This window comes from Artibeus jamaicensis, unplaced genomic scaffold (genome assembly GCF_021234435.1).
Source record: "Artibeus jamaicensis isolate MK-2021 breed Jamaican fruit bat unplaced genomic scaffold, CSHL_Jam_final contig_797, whole genome shotgun sequence".
Lineage (NCBI taxonomy): Eukaryota > Metazoa > Chordata > Mammalia > Chiroptera > Phyllostomidae > Artibeus > Artibeus jamaicensis.
In genome coordinates, this window is record NW_026521977.1 from 20,878,090 (window position 1) to 20,896,017 (window position 17,928).

The 17,928-nt window shown below is 49.2% G+C and overlaps 1 protein-coding gene across 3 annotated transcripts in view; it reads left to right on the top strand.

The window, feature by feature from the left end:
- The window catches only part of TRIM44 (tripartite motif containing 44), a 117,727-nt gene extending 102,968 nt beyond the window's left edge, over window positions 1-14,759 (top strand). For all 3 annotated transcript variants that reach the window (XR_008392946.1, XM_053673021.1, XM_037128220.2), the window contains one exon: window positions 13,851-14,759. Coding sequence is in view for 2 of the 3 variants with exons in the window: in XM_037128220.2 (XP_036984115.2) it covers window positions 13,851-13,878 (28 nt within the window). In the remaining variant the exon portion in view is untranslated. The remainder of the gene's footprint in view (window positions 1-13,850) is intronic.
- The last annotated feature ends 3,169 nt before the right edge of the window (window positions 14,760-17,928 follow it).

Genomic DNA, 17,928 nt, shown 5'->3' on the forward strand with positions numbered 1-17,928 from the left:
GGCTGTACCTTTTGAATGTGGCGAAGGCCTGGCTGCTTTTCACACGAAGTCAAGTTGCATCTGGGTGCTGCTTCCAGGGCCTGGGGCAGCCCTTTGATCCAGAGCAGTGGCTTCGTTCAGTCTTGAGATGGGATGGAGACCTGACTCGTTCAGTTCCTCTCTTCTCCGCTTCAGCTCTCCTGTTTGCTGTGTTCCTCTTCCTCTGTGTTTTGGGTCACCTTCTTTGCATCTGACAGCACTGACCTGGAATCCAGGGAGAGCCTCTGGTGAAAGTGGCGGAATGTAGTGACGTTCATCCCCCCCCCCCCACCCCCACGCCGTGGGCCGTCTGCATCAAGCAGCCTTCTTCCTGGTAGGGGGGCGGGGCAGGGGGGGATGGGCAGATTCCTGTCGTCTGGACCTGCTGGCTGGATCACGAACGTTTGGAATGCTAGGGGTAGGGATAGCTTTCTTACCTTCTCTTTGTGTCCTAGGGAGACTGGTAACAACAACATTTACTGCAAGGGCAGAGATAGGGCAGAGTCATAAAACGGGCAGGCAACCAGGCCCTGATCCGAATGGTTCCCGTTCACAAATGTCCGCTCCATAGTTACACTCATCTTAGTGAAAACGTGTCGGCAGGGGTGCCTGGGTTATTAACTCGGCACAAGAAACTACCTTCTAGTTTGCCGTTTCCCACACCAGAGCCCTCTCACTGTCCCTGGCATGGGCCTGAGCCCCGTGGACAGGTGAGTCTGGCTTTGGCAAAGAGAGAGCCCTTGGCGGTGCTGGGGAGCAAGCCTCTCTTCACTGCAGACCACCAGGATCACCCGTTGGCACCTGTGTTACTGTCACAAGTGAGTCTCAGACTTGCACTGGTGATATAATCACGTTCGAGCAGCCTGAGGCCTGCCTGCCCCCCACGCGGGCTTTATATTGAGTTACCATTGGGTGTGTGTTTTCCTTTTCTCCCTGAAACATCTGTGCCACCTTGGGGAGTGTCTGGCTATGTTGAGCACAGACCTGGTTCACATTTTGGAGTGCTGGCAGTGTGGTTGACACCGAGTGGAGTCCTGGCAGTCTGCTCATCTCCTGTCCTTTCCCATCCTCGGCCCCCATCTTCTTAGCAGACATTTCCAGCATGACCCCCCGGAGATGAGCGTTAGAAGCTGTGACAAGACACTTTTTCTGCCAGGGTGCCCGCTCACACCATCTCCAGCCATTCCGAACTTTCCACAGCAACCTGGGCACACCAAGCCGTCACATCGTCAGGAGCTTGTCCAAGCTGTCCCCTCCACCTGGCTGGCTTCCTTCTGGCCCCCTCGTCTTCCTAGAAAATGCCGGTCTGTCTGTTGACATTGAACAGTTGTCTCTTCTGACTCTGTAGGTGAATCTACCACTTCTCTCATACCACAGAGACTACATTCTTTGCCAGGCTGTAAGCCCCGTAGGGTAGGGAGCCTATCCGATTCCCCTCTGGGTTCCCAGCACTGGCAGGTGATCGGGGCTCAGCCACTACCATGAGGTGAAGGAGAAGCCACCGGCTTGGGCACGGGAGCAGTACACAAACGGCTGACTTGGGCCGGCGCTCACTGCTGGTTAGTAAGTATGTGAGGCAGGTGACGTTTGGTTATCTCATCTAATATGCAACCCACCAAATAATAATAAAAACATGCCTCTAACGAGCATGTCTATGCGTCATTATCCTCATCTCACACAGGTGGCAACTTAGAGACATCTCACCCCAGGTCCGACTGCTCGTGTGTGCTGGGATGCAGTCTGCAAGCCGTGTGTCTGACTCTTCATCATGTGCCTTTTCCTCTGCCACCCCCCCACAGTCACTAACTCAGCTCCCCCACTTCTGCCTGCATCCTCACCTGACATTTCATCTGAGAGAAGGAGGAGAGCAATGAATAGGTACCCCCTTTACTTCCATCCTGGCCTGGATGTCTTCACACCATCCTCACCTCTCTCCCTCCAATTCAAAGTTTTGGATTCCAAGCCTTGAGCACAGTTCACAGCTGGATTGAGCAGGGCTGGAAATTGCAGCTGTTTATAAACAAGCCAGATGAGAACATTTCCTCTTGGTGGTGAGTTGGTTCTTCAGGTTTCCTTGCTTGGGGAGGGCTAGACATGAACTTGCTTCTGCTTTGCCCTCAGCGATACAGAACTCCTTGTTCATCAAACATACGCATTCTTTACCAGTAAGGCTCAGTCATTTGTAAGAGGAATCATTGCTTATGTACATCATTTTAGTCCACGCCTGGTGCCCCCGGTGCTTATATGTATCTGGTGATTGCAGGGGCCGTCAGAAAAACAGTGGAGCCTGGGTTCACCTGTAGAAGTAAGCTGTTCATGAGATTACTGAGCAGTATCTCTAAGACCCGCAGGCTGCCCACTGTTTGCCTGGGATGCCTTGGAGGTTTCTAGAACAGGAATATATTTTGGGGTTGTTTTGATCATTCACTTGTTCATTCATTCAAAAAATATTTGTGGAGGCTTCACAGGTGCCAGGCACATTATCAAGCACTGGTGATATAGTGGGCAACAAAACAGTTAGAGACCCTTACTTACCATCTCAAAATAATTGCAGATAGTTCTCAGCACCGGGAAGGCAATGCAACAGTCTAATGCAGTTAGGGGTGGGGTGGGCACTCTGGGTTGCTTGGCCAGGGAGAGCCTCTGCGAAGGTGACATTGGAGCCGAGACCTGAATGTTAAGGAGCCGGTCCTTCTCAGCTGTGAAGGGAAGAGCTTTTGTAACAGAACAGCACCTGCAAAAGCCTTATGGCGAGAACATGCTCTGCTTATGTGAGGGGCAGAAATAAAGCCACTGCGCTTGGGAGGTGGCACGAAATAGCTCAGAAAGGTAGTCAGGGGACAATCATGTGGAGATTTGTGGGCCGTGAGCTTTATTCTAAGGTTATGGGGAGCCAGTGGAGGATTCTTAAGTGGGGCAGTAACATGATCCTTTGTACATTGAAAAAATATGGCTCTAAATGCTGTTTGCAAATGAAACAGAAGTGAAGAGTGGACGTGGGGAGTCACCGGTCAAAAGGCAAGTGGCGTGGAGAAGAATGGACGCGGCAAGTGGCATGGGAGTGAACGGACGCGGGCAGGCCGCGCAGTGGGGGTCCACGGGACCTGCCGGTGGGCCCAAGGGAGAGGGGGCGGTACTTCCAAGGTTCTGAGTGCAGTGGTCAGCACATATAAGCCACTTAGTAAATGGCTGCTCTGCACTGGCATTATTAACAAGTGTCTGTTCTCAAACACCAAGGGACTGGGCTTGAGAAGGAATCGTGAACGCATTCTCATGGCAGCCGGGCGCCTCCCATGCGGGCCGGTGTAGCAGCCGTGCTCGCTCTTTTGTTACTGACTGGCGTTCTCAGAGAAAACGGGGCTGGCAGGCCTGACGGTGGATTCAGGAGCCAGAGATTCTGACTCCCGGCTCGTCTCACGGTGCCGTCCACCCCGTGTGACTTCAGCCTCTTGGCTTTGACTTCTTTGTGTGATGTCCCTAAATGACTACAACATGTATTGTGTATTTTCCGCACACCAGCAGCAGCGAGCCAGGCACTCTGCACACGAGTCCTCACTTACCCTTCCCAGCAGCTCTTCCAGGCGGGAACAGCACACTCAGAATCCCATCGCGAGTAAATGGCAGAGCTGCGGCGTAAACCTCCTGTTCCTGACTCTTAAATCCACATCCATACCCTCCATGACACGAGAAGTAGCACCAGGTCTTGAGAGTTGGTAGGCTTCCAATTTCCAACTTTCTACAACTTCCGGACCTCAATTCAAGGTCATTGTGGGACTCAGAAGCCACCGAGAACTAATCTGGGACACAGTAAAAAAATTAAAAAATAAACAAAAGCCTGCCATTCATACAGAGATTAGAGATTAGGGTCCAGAGTGTGTGTGCACTGATCCCTTCTCCTCCCTGTGGTAACTTGTAAGATGCAGGGGCTGCGGCAACAGGCAATTTGAAGTCCAGCATTTTATTAAATCTTATGTTTAAGGTTTCCGTGGAAGGAACCTGCTTGAAAGAGATTTGGTTTCCATTATTCACTTGCAAAATAAAAGATGAAACTAGGTCGGATGGATTTCCTAGGTGCAGAAAGCAAGCAGGGAAGGTAAACAAACCCTTAGCTATTTTCTACTTCTGAACCCCCACCCCTGGAGTTGCCTGGGCCCTAATGGAGCCTTTGAGAAGGTTCTTGAGCCCTCACAGGGGCGGGCAGTCATGGGGGGGGGGGTTGGGGAAGGCCAATGAAAGGCAGAGAAAACGGAGAGCCTTTTCGTCTCACCGCCTCCATGGCGTTTCATCTTGAAATTCAACAGGACACTGAGCAATGGCAGGGAAATTCTTTCAGAGGAGAGACACCCGTCACAGTCTCATCCCCACAGACCCGCCGGAACTGCTCCAGGGTTGGCGAGGGCGTGGGGGCCTGGGCGTCCTCACACCTGTGTGAGTCGGGATTGTAAGTGAGCACGAGATGATTCTGGGGGGGGGGGGGCAGCTTAACTATAACCAAATCCCTTTAAGAATCACATTGTTTTATGGTTGGAGAACCATCTGATTATAGGACTGGGGTGGGAAATGTACCAAATGAGCCTGGGGCATTTTATAGTGCCTGAAAGTAAGGAAGTGCTAAAAAAATGAATGAATAGCACACATGGGTGGGGAAATGTCAAAGGGCCATCGTTGCTGGCCAGAAGAGCTCCCAAAGGCCGAGCTCAACAAGCTGAGCAACAAAGTAAGGTGGCAGTGGATTATAACCCGAAGTGTAAAATGAATATCCCAAGTCCGTACTGATAAAAAAATAAATGATTGAATAAATAAATGAAGGAGAAGAGACAAATCTCTGTTCAGAAGACTTTCAAATAATTATGTAGATATCCGATCCTCAACAACGAGGGGGAACGTAACTCTTTGCCCCTTAGGTGTGGCTTTCTCATAGTGACTTCCTTGCACAGAGGTGTGGGGAGGGAAGAGAGGAGGTCTGCAGAGGAGGAGCCTTAACAGACGCTGCCTCAGTAGGTCATCAAGGTCAACACGGACAGTGCTAGGTCACGTTGGTGGTGTGTGCCCTCAATACCATGTGATGAGAAGCCGCTTTACCTCTAGTTTTCTAACGGTCCATAACTATGGCCTAATCATGAGCAAAACATCAGACAAATCCTAGTTGAGAGACACTCTAAAAATAGCTGATCAGTATTCCTCACAACTGTCACCGGAATCAAAAACAAGAAAATCTGAAAACTTGTCACAGCCAAGAGGAACCTAAGGACCCATGATGACTAAAAGTACTGTGGTCTTGGGTGACATCTGGAACCGGAAAAGGACATCAGGGGAAAACTTAGGAAATCTGAGTCAAATGAGAACTTCAGTTAATACTGATGCACCAATATTGATTCATTATAACAGATATTCTATACTAATACAAGATGTTAATAACGGAGGAAAGTAGATATTAGAACCCTCTGTATTATCTTTGTAATTTTTCTGTAAATCTTAACTTATTCTCAAAAATAAAGTTTTTCTAACCTTTGACCCAGGAGTTTCCCTTCTGGGAACTTTTGGGGGGAAATAATTTAAGGGTCAACCTAAAAATTCATCCACATGGATGCATGTCCCAGAAGTGAGGGAAGAGGTGGAAATGATCTGTGTTCGAGGAGTATAGATGCAGGGAATCCATACAATTCAGGCATGAATCTTCATCTCACAGAGATACCACTCTTGGTAAGGAAGGCATTCCTGCTTGCTATTTGAGTGGGGAAGCAGATCATGAAAGCACCTGTGAAATGTATATTTTCACATATGCACAGCGGGGCACAGATATATTTCAGTGTGTTAATGTTGATTATCACCCGTGGATAACACCATAGATTTTTTTTCTTTTTATAGAAGCAGTACTTTTTGTTACAGAAGTACAGATCAGCAAAATAGAAAAACTTACTTTTTGAATTTAAAAAAGAAAAAAGAACACTAGAAACGATTCCATTACAGTCCAACAACAGTAGCGAAAAAAGACTCGGTCGTAAAGAAAGACACTCTAAGAACAGACGGGACATAGGCAGGCGAGTAAGCCCGCTGCCTGCTCCTCCTGTTCAAGTGTCTCCCTGTAGAAGGCGCTGCTGAGCAGGCCTGCCGGTGCCTTCCCATCTTCCGTAGAACAGGCCGCCACACACGCAGGCCCGCACACCCAGTTCGAGAACAGTAGCCACCTATGAAATCGGCAAGCTAGTTGCACGGCACGTGGAGATGATCAAATTTGGTGCTGTGGTCCAAGTGTGGACCACTAGGGACCCAAGCTTCTCTTACAGGCGTCCCCATGGGTCTGCAGAGGCAGAGCCAGCTGCGAGGGCAGAGCGAGAGACCCAGAGTCTGCATTCCCTTCTCCAGCAGCCCTGGCCACACCCGGCATTTTTCCACCTGACAAATGAACTTGCATGTACCTTCCATTTCACTGCCACAACCCTTAGAGGTAGTTGCAGGCTTTTAAAGTGAAATTGGGCCTCATCGAACATGAATGGCTGTCACCTCCTGGTGAGTAACTGGGGGTCAGAAGACCCCCAGGTACACCTCTCACCTCTTCCCTCTTGCTCAAGACCCCCAGGTACACCTCTCACCTCTTACTCAAGTCCAGGTTCATTTCTGAGGATTCTGGAGTCTGCACAATCTAGATGTACCACTTACAAGCTGTGTGCCTGGACCAAGCAGTGGAGCTTCTCTCAGCCTCAGTTTTCTTATCTGTACAATGGAGATGATAATACCTATCCAAAAGCTATTGTTAGGGTTTGGTGAGGTAGTGTATACAAGGGGGACCCCAAAAATACCAGAATTGTCTTCTGGAGGGTGGACCCCATATAGTACAGGCTTCCCCCCACTAGGTGAGTGTTCTAAGAACCCATCTGGGTAAGTGTCCCAGCTGGACTTGTTGTGAGAGGTTGCATTCAGCTTCAGTGAATTTTTTTTTTAAGACTCTTTCAATGTGGCTGCCCATTTCATGAGGGGTGATTTATGTGGGCACCTGCCCACAATGCACTGAGTTTTCATTAGTTTTTGACCAAAAATGGCATGACTCCCGTGGCCCCCAGGCCCCCCCCCCACCATGTACCCGATCTTTCCCCAAGCGATATTTTTTTGTTTTTCTGGATGAAAAAGTCCTCAAAGGAAACATTTTGCCGATGCGGAAGAGGTGAAACAAAAAACAGCAGAAGCACTAAAAGGCATCAAAATCAATGAGTTCATAGCTGTTTTGAGCAGTGGAAAAAACATCTCAATAGGTGTACTGCATCAAATGGAAAGTACTTTTGAGATGACTGAAGTTTAAACATACAAGAATAAATACTCAATTTTTATAAATAACTCTGGTTGGAGGGGTCGTCCTTGTATGTGTATTACGCAGCACAGAGCGTGAAGCATTAAACCAGCCCTCGGCAAACAGTGGTTATTATTGCAGGAGAGACGGACCTCAGGATAAAGCAGAAGGTGATCTAGGGGGAGAGGAGCCCTTCTCTCTGTCCTTCCTGTGATTTGAGTACGAAGATGCAGCAAGACTAGAATCACCTGAGACTTTCTAAAGGAACATGACGAAGTGGGGAATCGTGGCACTTTTTGTTCATACCACAGCTTATCCATCGGTCTGTACTGGGTACTGATCAAGCAGTAATATTCATCAGACTGGTTTGGGGGCCCAGCCAGGAAACGAGGTGAAAGAACTTGGAATGTCGAGGCCAACCTTCAGACTGAAATGGAGAGGAGAGGAAAAATGCACAGGAAGCGAGAGAGAGGACAGTCGCGGTGAGAGCTAATTAATCAGCTCAGCAGGTGTCTAAGAAAGGAGCCTAGCTCTTGTCCGGTTTGGAATTCCCTGAATTTTACTTACCACTCAAGGCATCCTAATCTCCTAATGAGGAAACTGGGTCCCCCCCATCACACAGCAACACCAGGATTAGAACTCTGAGGTCCTCGCACATGTTTCTCAGGTAACCAGGGTAAAGTGAGGACTCTTCATGTTACATTTGTGTCTCACTCCATTCCTTTAGTGGCAGCTAAACGTTTAAGTTCTGAGTCTCTGTAGCTCAGTAACCCCCTCACTTTTATCCCAGGCTGTTGGGACAGGTGACATGGGAGACCCAGGTGGCAGCTCTGCTCTGTCTCGTGGGGTGTGTCCGGGTCTGAGTGTGTGGCCCACACCCCAAGTCAGGCTGATCACAATCTTCTAGAACCAGGCAGCCGCAGCCTCAGATGAAGAATAGAGGCTTTCCAGTCAGCTGCTCGTGCGATGCCTGTGTGGCTTCGTTCTCGGAGGAAACTAAATCCATCTCCCTGAACCTCAGGTGATGCTAAGCTTCGTCCCTTGTCGCTAGCCCTTAATTTCTCGACCCTCCTGAGTTGAATAATCCTTTTACAGCAATAATTAATAAATAGCCACAGACTGAGCAGATGTGAGTGATGATGCCAAACCAAATTAAGTTGTGTTATGTCCTCAGGAAGAGAAACCATTGCACTTGGAAGGTCACAGTGCCTGCCACCTCACTTACTAACCTCCTCTGATAAGCCTGCACGTCCGGGGACAGAAGCCAAAGGTCTGAGCTGCCCGTCTGTATGGGCAGCTAAAGCCCGTCTAAAAACGGTCAGGCAGCGAAACCCTCTCCGTCTTCATCATCTTATCAGCAGGGGTCTGGGGGCTCCGTGCAGCTGGGGTTTGCGGCCCGACTCTCGCACTTCAGTCTCACGGGCACCACCACGGGACAAGAAGGGGTCCCCATCAGTGTGCCCTGCTGACGAGGGGCACCGCATCCTGCTGCCTGGGGCTCCCTGGTCCCATTCTGTCCCTGGGACCCCCGGGACCCCCGCTCCCAGCCCGGGGAGTGCCGAGTACTACACCACCCTCCCAGTCGGGATGTAGCCACTCTCAGCTTCTTCACCTAACTTTTTTGTTCTTATGCTCCTAAAATAATTTAGAAAAAATTATATGCCTCCTTGCCCATTTTTAAGTTAACTCCTGAAATTATATATCAAGTTTAGATAGTGGAAAAGGATGTATGGGTATTTATTTATCTATTTATTTATTTAGGGGCTATGAGTTTGACATATGTTTTGTCAAAACTTCAGCACTGAAGATTTAATATATTAAATTAGTAGATAAAATTCACCTTATAATTGGGAAGATGGCTTTCATGGTCAAGCTGTCCAGTCAGATTTGTCTTACTTTCTGTCAGATCCAGCTCCGATTTTATTTTTCAATTCAAATAAACATAGAACAGCTTCTGTACACCTTATGTAGACAGAGAAGGACATGCAACCTTGCCAAGAGTTCAGTGCCTGGATGAGCTAAGGGAAGGCCTCCTTTGCCATTTCTTGCCCTGTTCTCATGGGATTCCTCTCGGAAGCAGAGCAACCTGCCCCGGCCCCACACTGGGATTCAGGAGGGCGAGGGGTGTGCGGTGTTTGTCTGAAGTGGGCGTGTGGCGGCCATGCAGCTGGGAGCGGCTGAGGGGAGGGCCTGTGGGTCTCAGGCACGTTCTCGGAAATGTCTGTTTTAAGAAGGACTACATATGGAAGTTGAGGATCTGGACATTTATTCTCTTAAAGTCACCCATGCCTAGCCCTGACTGGCATGGTTCAGTGGACTGGGCAGTACCCCCAAAACGGAAAGGTCACCGGTTCAATTCCCAGTCAGGCCAAGCCCTTGTGAGAGGCAGAGGATTGACGTTTCTCACACACATTGACTTTTCCCTCCCTCCCCCTCTCGCTCCTCTCCTCTCTCTAAAATAAATAAATAAAATCTTTTTTTAAGTGAAAAAACGTTCCTTCATCTCCTTAAAAAAGTTTGCCCAAGCCCAAATGCCCCCTGGAAAGTCACGTACCACAAGGGTATGTGTCTCCCCCGTTGTAAAACCACTGCCTTCAGACCCAGCAAACACTCTCAAACTAGAGTCTCTGCCCCCGGGACCAGCCAGCCTAGGCGTCACTCCTGGTCTCGCCCCACCAGTGCTTTGCAGGGGCCGACTTTTCTGGAGACCTGTGAAATAGAAGGGTCAGAAACATAGAACTCAGCCTGTCTTTCTATTCAGTATCAGTATTTCGTTATGTCTGGAGTTGTCAAAAACAAACCAACAAAGAACAAACAAAAAACCTCTGTAAGCAAGCAAAGAAGGCACTGTTGCTCTCCCATATTTGAAGAGCGTTTGGGGATAGGAATGTTCTTGCCCTGGGATGTAGCGTTTCAGATGCCAAAACCGGGAACATGGAGGAAAGTTAGGAGGAGGCAGGTGTTGATTAGGGACGGGAGGGAAGGTGTGTCAAAGGGGGGAGCCAACAATTTTAATCATTTATATTGCATGAAGTACCGAAAACTTTCACAATAACCCTGCAAGGTAGATAATATTACTGTGAGGAAAACGAGACTCAGAGAGGTTGAATAACTCACCCAAGGTCCCACAGCTCAGTGGAGCCACGGCAGGGACTTAAACCCGGGTCAGTCTGGTGAGTTGAACGCGATTGCGTAATGCCACCTCTCTCGACGGTCAACACCCACTCTAGAATGGGCTGTCTAACAGCCTTATTTACTCTCAGAGCAACAGCTAAACAGACCTCAGGAAGAATTCCCGAGACCTCTGTGCACCTTCCCGTTGTAAATCCAAGGGTGCTGGGGGTGCTTCAGAGGAGGAGGAGAAATGGCTCAGGTGGAAGCCGGGTTACTTCCCTTGGAGAAGGTGAAGACCTTACAGACCCCTCAAGATAAAATCTTGTGGCCATAGACCAGCTTCCATACAAAGTGCAGGAGGAGATTGCGGGAGAGGCTACCACTCTAATCACAGCGGCAACCCTCCAGGAGAAACCACACATAGCACAAGCAAAGCTTTATATTACAGATTCAGTTCAGATCCTTTTTCTTTTTGTTATTGTGAAAAACACATCATTAATTAACTATGAAAATAAATGTGCTTTTTTGAAGTTGCTGTCCTGGGAAAAAACTCCCCCCCCCCTCTTGTCCCTATTATGTCTATCTCCGTCGATCTCTCTCTCCCTCCATCACCTAGCGGGTGAGGCCAGGCAGGCAGCCGCGGCCTGTCTTAGTGCTGCTGCGCCTACTGTGGTGCCTGACCCACGGCAGCCTGTCAGTAACACTCAGCGGATGAAAGAGTCGGTCGGGGAAATGCCACTTTCAGGGCGGCATTGCTTTTAAACTGTGAGATGAACTATAGCTTTCAGACCCAAGAACAGATCTCGTTTAGGGTAATGAGAAAAGATTTTACCCACCATGGCTTCTGACCTTTCCCCCAAGCCAGCTCTACAAGTCTTATAGTAAAAAACCTGGCAACTCAGAAAGAACTTATTTATAATTTTATTACACTCATTTGAGGGAGAGGCTGGTGACCTCTTTGTGAATATGATGAAAATTATGGCCTCTCTCAGACAAAGGAATATACACACAAAATTTTGTATACAATTTCAGTGGGTTCATGAACCCAGTAAACTATGCATTTCAAGTGAAGAATGCCGAAAAATGAATGGCAGCTAGGGAAAGGGCACAGTCACCATGCCCAACCTCCCATTTTTGGAGGAAAATCGACAAGAGAACAATAAGAGCTGGCTCTGGATGTCATGCCAAGGGGGGGGGGTATATGACGCCAGTCCAAACTGTGCCTAGACTCTGGTGAGAAGCTTTCAGAAAAGGCCTTTTGTTTCCTTTGGGACAGATGTCACCGAACACGTGGCTCCTTATGGCAGCTCCCTGGCCAGCCCTTCCTAACAAGCTCCCTTCATTCCCCGGTGGGACGCAGTCAGGAAGAGGGATACACAGGGCGGAGCTCTGCAGAGCGAAGGCTGCTGAGTCGGTTCTTTTGGCTCCTAGAGTTCACTTACCTCAATGTCAAGCTCTGTGTCTTTTTTGTTTGTTTGTTTTGAGAGAGAGGAAGGGAGGGAGAAAGACAGAGAGAGAAACATCAATGTGCCATTGCCTGTTGCTCACCCCCTACTGGCTGGTTTGCCTGTTGCCTGGCTGGCAACCCAGGCATGTGCCCCGACTGGGAATCGAACCAGCAAGCCTTTGATTTGCAAGGCTCTGTGTATTGAAATATTTTCTCCCCTTAGCAGAAGTACTACAAGTTAGTGGCCAGGACAGTGATTTTCAATGTTTTTCATCTCATGGCACACATAAACTAATCACTCAAATACTGAGGCGCACCTAAAAATACATATATTTTTTGCCAATCTGATGAAAAACAGGTGTAATTTTGATTCATTCACACCAGATGGCTATTGTTGTGTTGGCTTATGTCATTTGTTTATTTGACAATCTAAGGGAAAAGAAGTCAGTGCCCCTGATATAATAGTCAGGTATTGCGTGTTTTAAAAATTCTTGTGGCACACCCATTGAAAATCGCTGGCCTAGGGTATTTTCCCTTAAAGTCTTTCCCAAATGGAGGTGAAAGGGCACAGATTCTAAACGGATGCAGATCATCCCTGGTGAGATGGAAACGTCTAGGTTATAACTGGGGCTGGTGCAGCCCAGCCTCCCTCCTTCCTTACTCTGTCTCCGCGCGGGAACGGAGGTGTTGCTCGTTTCCACCACTGTCTCGACTCCTTCGGACTTTGTCCAGAGCACACACACCTTCCTGTGTGATTGAGGATTTTTCCGCCTCTCGGAGCGTCACCCCCTTCTCGTGGAAAATGGGATAACGGAAACAAGAGTCCCCGCGTCCTGGGTTGTCGTGGGGAGTGGGAGAACGGCCGAGGTGCCCCCAATGCAGGGCCCTGGCACCCAGTAGCTCTTGTTACGGTTTTGACTGTGGCCGCTGCAAGTGTAGGAGGAGACACTGGGCAAGTTGGCCACGTTCACCCTTTTCCTGTGCTTGCTCCTGTCCCCTTTCTTGCCTGGCCCTGCCTTCTTGGCCCCAGTCCCTCTGTGAACAATGTTCTCTGCAAGCACCAAGCCAGGGAGGCTCCGACCCGAGCAGCCGAGCCCCAGCCTTCCCCTGGGACTCACAACTCATTTGTCGGCCACGGAGATGTCACCGACATCTAGGACCCTCTGGTCAGGGCAGGAACGGCTGACTGCGCCTTCCTTTCCGCTGCCTCCCGCCTGCCCACCCCGCCTCCCTTCCCCTTGATTTGCTCCTCACTCGCTTTTTAAAAACAACTATTGACTGAACATTTCTATATGCCTAGCACGATATTAGTGCTAGATGAACAGTAATTAAATAAAACAGTGTTGTTATTCTTTTATGCTCTAGTGGGTGATAGAGGGGAGAATAAATAATCACTTTACAGGATGTGATGAGGGCTATGAAAGACATACTGAAGATGAAGAATAACCGGGGTCCTACTTAGATATAGTACCTTCTCTGAAGAGGTGACGTCAGAACCCAGTGACTGTCCCCATGGCATGAATTGAAACCTTGGCATTATTCCAAGTGAGGTGTGCAGAATAATAGCTTCCTTTTCGTCTTTCTCTCCTAACCATAGATGGCTTAAGGCTTCGGGGATGTCAAACTCCTGATTTTTACCAGAAATTAATTTTGTTAAGTAAGTTAAAAAATACTGTAACCCACACATTTGTTTAAATAGCTCTACTGTGTACCAGGCTTTGTGTATTTTATATGTATTATCTTACTTAATCCTTCAAGAAAGTAGGTTTTATCATCATCATTTCGCCTATGGTCAAATAAAGCAGACCTCGGAGCGGCTCGGTAACTTGCCACGGCCATGCGGCAGCACCCAGCAGCGGGGGGCGGGGGGGGGGGTAGGAGTGGAGTCCGGGGAGGTCCGACAGCAGAGCCCTGCCTTCCACCAGCGACTAGGTCACCTTCCTCCTTGTGATGCCCGAACTCACCTGGTTCTCCTTTCCTTCGCAGCTGTGCCAGTGAAGAAGAGGACACATGAAGGCTTGCCACCCCCAGTGGAAAACCATTCCTTCCCCTCGTGTGTATGTGACAGCGTGTACGTAACAGCTTCTGATTCCTGTGAAAGGTGCCCGGCAACAAACGTCCTTCCGCCGGATACGCCCCCCGATCCACAGCAGGCGCATGTCTTTCCAAGGGATGACCAGTTTCATGCTTGCTGACTGACTGTGTGCTTCTCATCCTTTCATGTGGTAGGTCTAGAAAAAGCGCCCCTTGGATCAGCCAGGAGCAGTTAAGAAGGGCCATTGAGGTCATTCCTCTTGGCTGCTTTGAACTTACTCAGGAAAGCCCACCCCTGGAATATTAGGTACCCAAACAGCATGTCCTCATTAAGAAGGATCTGGAATAATCTTGAAGGGCAGTCGGAATATTTTCCCTATGTGCTAATAAAACCCCGCTTTATTCATATCGAAGCATGAAAGAAAGGAGGGCCGAGTGAGGCCGAGCACACACAGGTAGTCTCCAGAACTCCGAGTGCACCTGCGTGAAAATGCGGTTTCGTGGAATAAGACGGATGACTTGGAAACAGAGTTGGAGAGTTAAAATTTAGAAACTTATAGAGATATTTTTAGCACACGAGGTCACGCAAGACTTTGGATTCATAATTCAGTACTGTGGAAATGAAAAAAAAAGATTGAAGAGCTAGAAAGGAAATGACATAAAAAAAAAAAAAGAGGACCAAAGAGATCTGATTAAAAGTTGAAATCAGTGTTTCTGCACTCAAATTGCCTAAGCTTCCAAAATAGTCACTAAAGGATCTGATGAAACCTGAATTATCTGGGTGAATTCTGCAGGTTTTCTGAATCTATTCACATGAAAGGCTGGAATGTATATTACCAAATGGGAATTTTTGATGGGAGTTTTTGCAGTGTGGGGAGAATCCTCATCACTCGTGACCGGACAGACAGAGCCCAAGCTCCGTCTCAGCAGACAGAACTCCTGGTACTGCAGCCGGGACCCCCTCCCCACACTCCCCACACAGGCTGCCGTCAGGTCGCCCCTGCCCCGCCCTCCTCTGCAGAAACACGAGCAGAGACACCTCACAGTTGGATTGCTGGCCGCTCCCCGCCCCCAACTCCCATTTCCTTATAACCAGGCTTTTTCTGCTCAGATGGGCAGTGATGTCCTTGGAAATACCAAACTGCAAGCTAAAAACCCTGCTTCTTCTGAATCATCAGTTACACTTAACAAATAGTTTGGAGTCAGGGGGTGACCTTATTTTTAGATAAAACAAACACAGGCATATTAGGAAATAGAATGTGTGTACACATCAACGCACTTAAGATAAAACGGGAGACCTCACTGGTAATTCTTATATGCAGGTGGGGCCGTGTGTTCCCTCTGCTCTGCCTCTAGTGGTATCGGGTGTTTGTGTTTGTTTTTGAGAAGTACAGTTGCATCTGTGTCCTAACTGCCTTGGGGTTGCTGCTGACTCAGGGCCTGGCCTTCTCCTCCCCCTGAGGCAGGACCAGAGGAGCCTGCTCCCGGGAAATCCTTCTCCCCCTGCCCGCGACTCCCCAGTACCTATCACAGAGCATGAGGGCCCACCAATGTGTGTGTGTGTGCAGTATGGTTTTGAGGCAGAGACAATACTTACTGTTAGGAATCCTATTTCTATAATTGCTCAGTTCTGTGCATGCCGTCCAATGATCATTCCTTTGATGCCGGGAAGCGACCAGGGATATATACTTCATCCTAGCTCACTAAATATGTCAGGGCTTATTGATAAATCTGGGAGGAGTTTGGGCTGTTAAGGAAGCAAAGGTGTTTTTCTCTCAAACTGGTAGCCAGCCAGCAGCGAAGACAATTCCAGTGCTTTACCTACCTGCCTGCAAAGGCTGGAGAACCTGGTGTCCCATGAATTACAGCTCCCAACCATGTCCGACTGGGCTGCCCTTAAAGGAGACCCAGCGGTCGCTCTGAAAATCAGAATTTAAACACCAGAAGATTTAGAAGACTTTAGGATTTGGAAGCTTGTGTTATCTTTTCCAAATAATTATTTTTTAATGTCTAAATAGTAGCCTTATCTTAGCCATGGACAGATCATTGGCCTCTCCATATCTGATCATCAGTTATTACTTTAAATCAGTATTTGGGAAACCCAAGCATTTATTCAGTGGATGTGAACGGAAATATTAAAAACACACCAGCCTGTCTCAGTAAATGATCATGTCCCTCTCGTCCTCAAGGGGAGCACTTTTGCTCTTACTTAGGGAGGATCTCGGACTTGCTCTGTGGGTTCCTGCTGTCCCTGGCGCCTGATAGGACTTTAACAGGGGAGCGGTAAACACGGCACAGCAGTCTGCCCGGCTCCCAAGTTCCTGCCGGCAGCACTTATCAACGCGAGAACTGTGGTGCTTCCTGCAGTGGCACCAGCCTCCCCCAGAGCCGGGGCTGCTGCTCAGCCCCACGCCCCAGCTTGACGAGGCCCCCCCACCTGCCAGGTCAGCACAAGCTGTGCTCAAAGTGCACCCTGACTGGCTGCAGGCAGTCGCAGAAATCCCTGCGCACACGTCGTCAGGGGAGGCAGGTAGCGAGTGTCTGCAGGATTAATTGAGTCCCGTCACCAGTCCCTGGCCGCCTGCCAAATGCTGGGTGTCTGGAGGCCGAGGGGTTTTTTAAAAATTATTATTTATTTGATGTCATTAAATTCAGGGTAATTCCAAGAAATGTTTGGAGTCTCGGCTCCGACAACCAAGAAGGGAAATGACCTGTGGAGAGGCCTCACTGTGAAGCAGGCCCTGGACTGGGCCTGCAGTCCTGGTGATAAAACAGATTTGGAGTGGCAGAGCCACGTACCTTGACTCGCAGAGCTAGGACTCATCAGAGCCGGATTTTGAACCCAGCCCTCTCTAACTCTGCGGCCCGTGGGACACATCTAAGTACAGAGGGAGAAAAGGCATCAGGTCCCCCCACTGCAGTCCGACCAGCCCACTTTATTAATCCTGTTTCAAAATTACATTTCCCGACTGTAGGTTGGGCTCCAAAATAGCATCAAAGTAGCCTTGTGCTGCCACTTAAGCAGATGCATTAGGTACACACTGCTGAGTTCAGACTGCCCCCAGGAGTTGGGGCAGCCTTTCCTTTTTGGTGCCACCCCCATAAGTAAAGTATTTCTGGGCCTTCAAGAGTACAGAACTTCTCAGCAACAGCCAAGGTGAAGGGTGTCAGCTCTGTAACCTCGTTTGAAAACGTCCGCTGCTGCAGGGCTGCAGAAAAGGGAGTCCTCGTATTTCAGTGAACTTAGCCAGTTCCGAGCTCCCCGGGGATGTGGCAATCAATCTGAAGTCCAGTGAGTCTAGCCTTTCTTGCTGATACCTGTGTGTGTGTGTGTGTGTACATAAATGACATTTATACATGTATGTGTGTACACACACACACATAGTTTGAGCACTAAAGGAAATTCAGAGCAGCCCCTCATTAGTTTTCATACCACTGCAAAGGTTTCCGCCAGCCCTGATTCCAGGGGTCGCCAGATAATCGGAGTTCAGGGGCTTACAAGACGCCGACATAGAGAGCGGCTCCCGGGCCAAGGTTGTCAGACCCTGAGGCACTGAGCCGAGGTGACAGCCCTGGAGGAAACGCACTCCAGCCCTTCCCCATACAGGTCGTCTGATGATGCGGGAGAGCAGGACAGCAGGCGTTCACCTGAGAGTCCAACCTCGCCGCGCTGGCCTGGGGCCCCAGTGGCAGCGTCCACAACCTGTGGTCATGGCGGGGCCTCAGAGTCCCCTTCCCCACCTGGAAAACGTCCTCCTGCCCACACCCGAAGGTCCGTGCCCACAGAGTGGCTGTTCAGTATGAGCTTTTTTATAAGAAGGTCAGTTGCAATGTCCCCCGAGTGCCTAGCACATCTGGAATTTTCTGTTTAAAAAACAAATCTGTTAACACATGGAGTCAGCCCAGCCCTAAGGGAAAAAGAAGGCCCAGCCCCATGTCCTTGCCTTTACCCAGCGTGTCCCCAGAGCCCCCTCAGCCCGTCCCGAGCACCGCAAGGCCCCAGCAGTTCCTGCCCTCTGGGGCCTGCCAC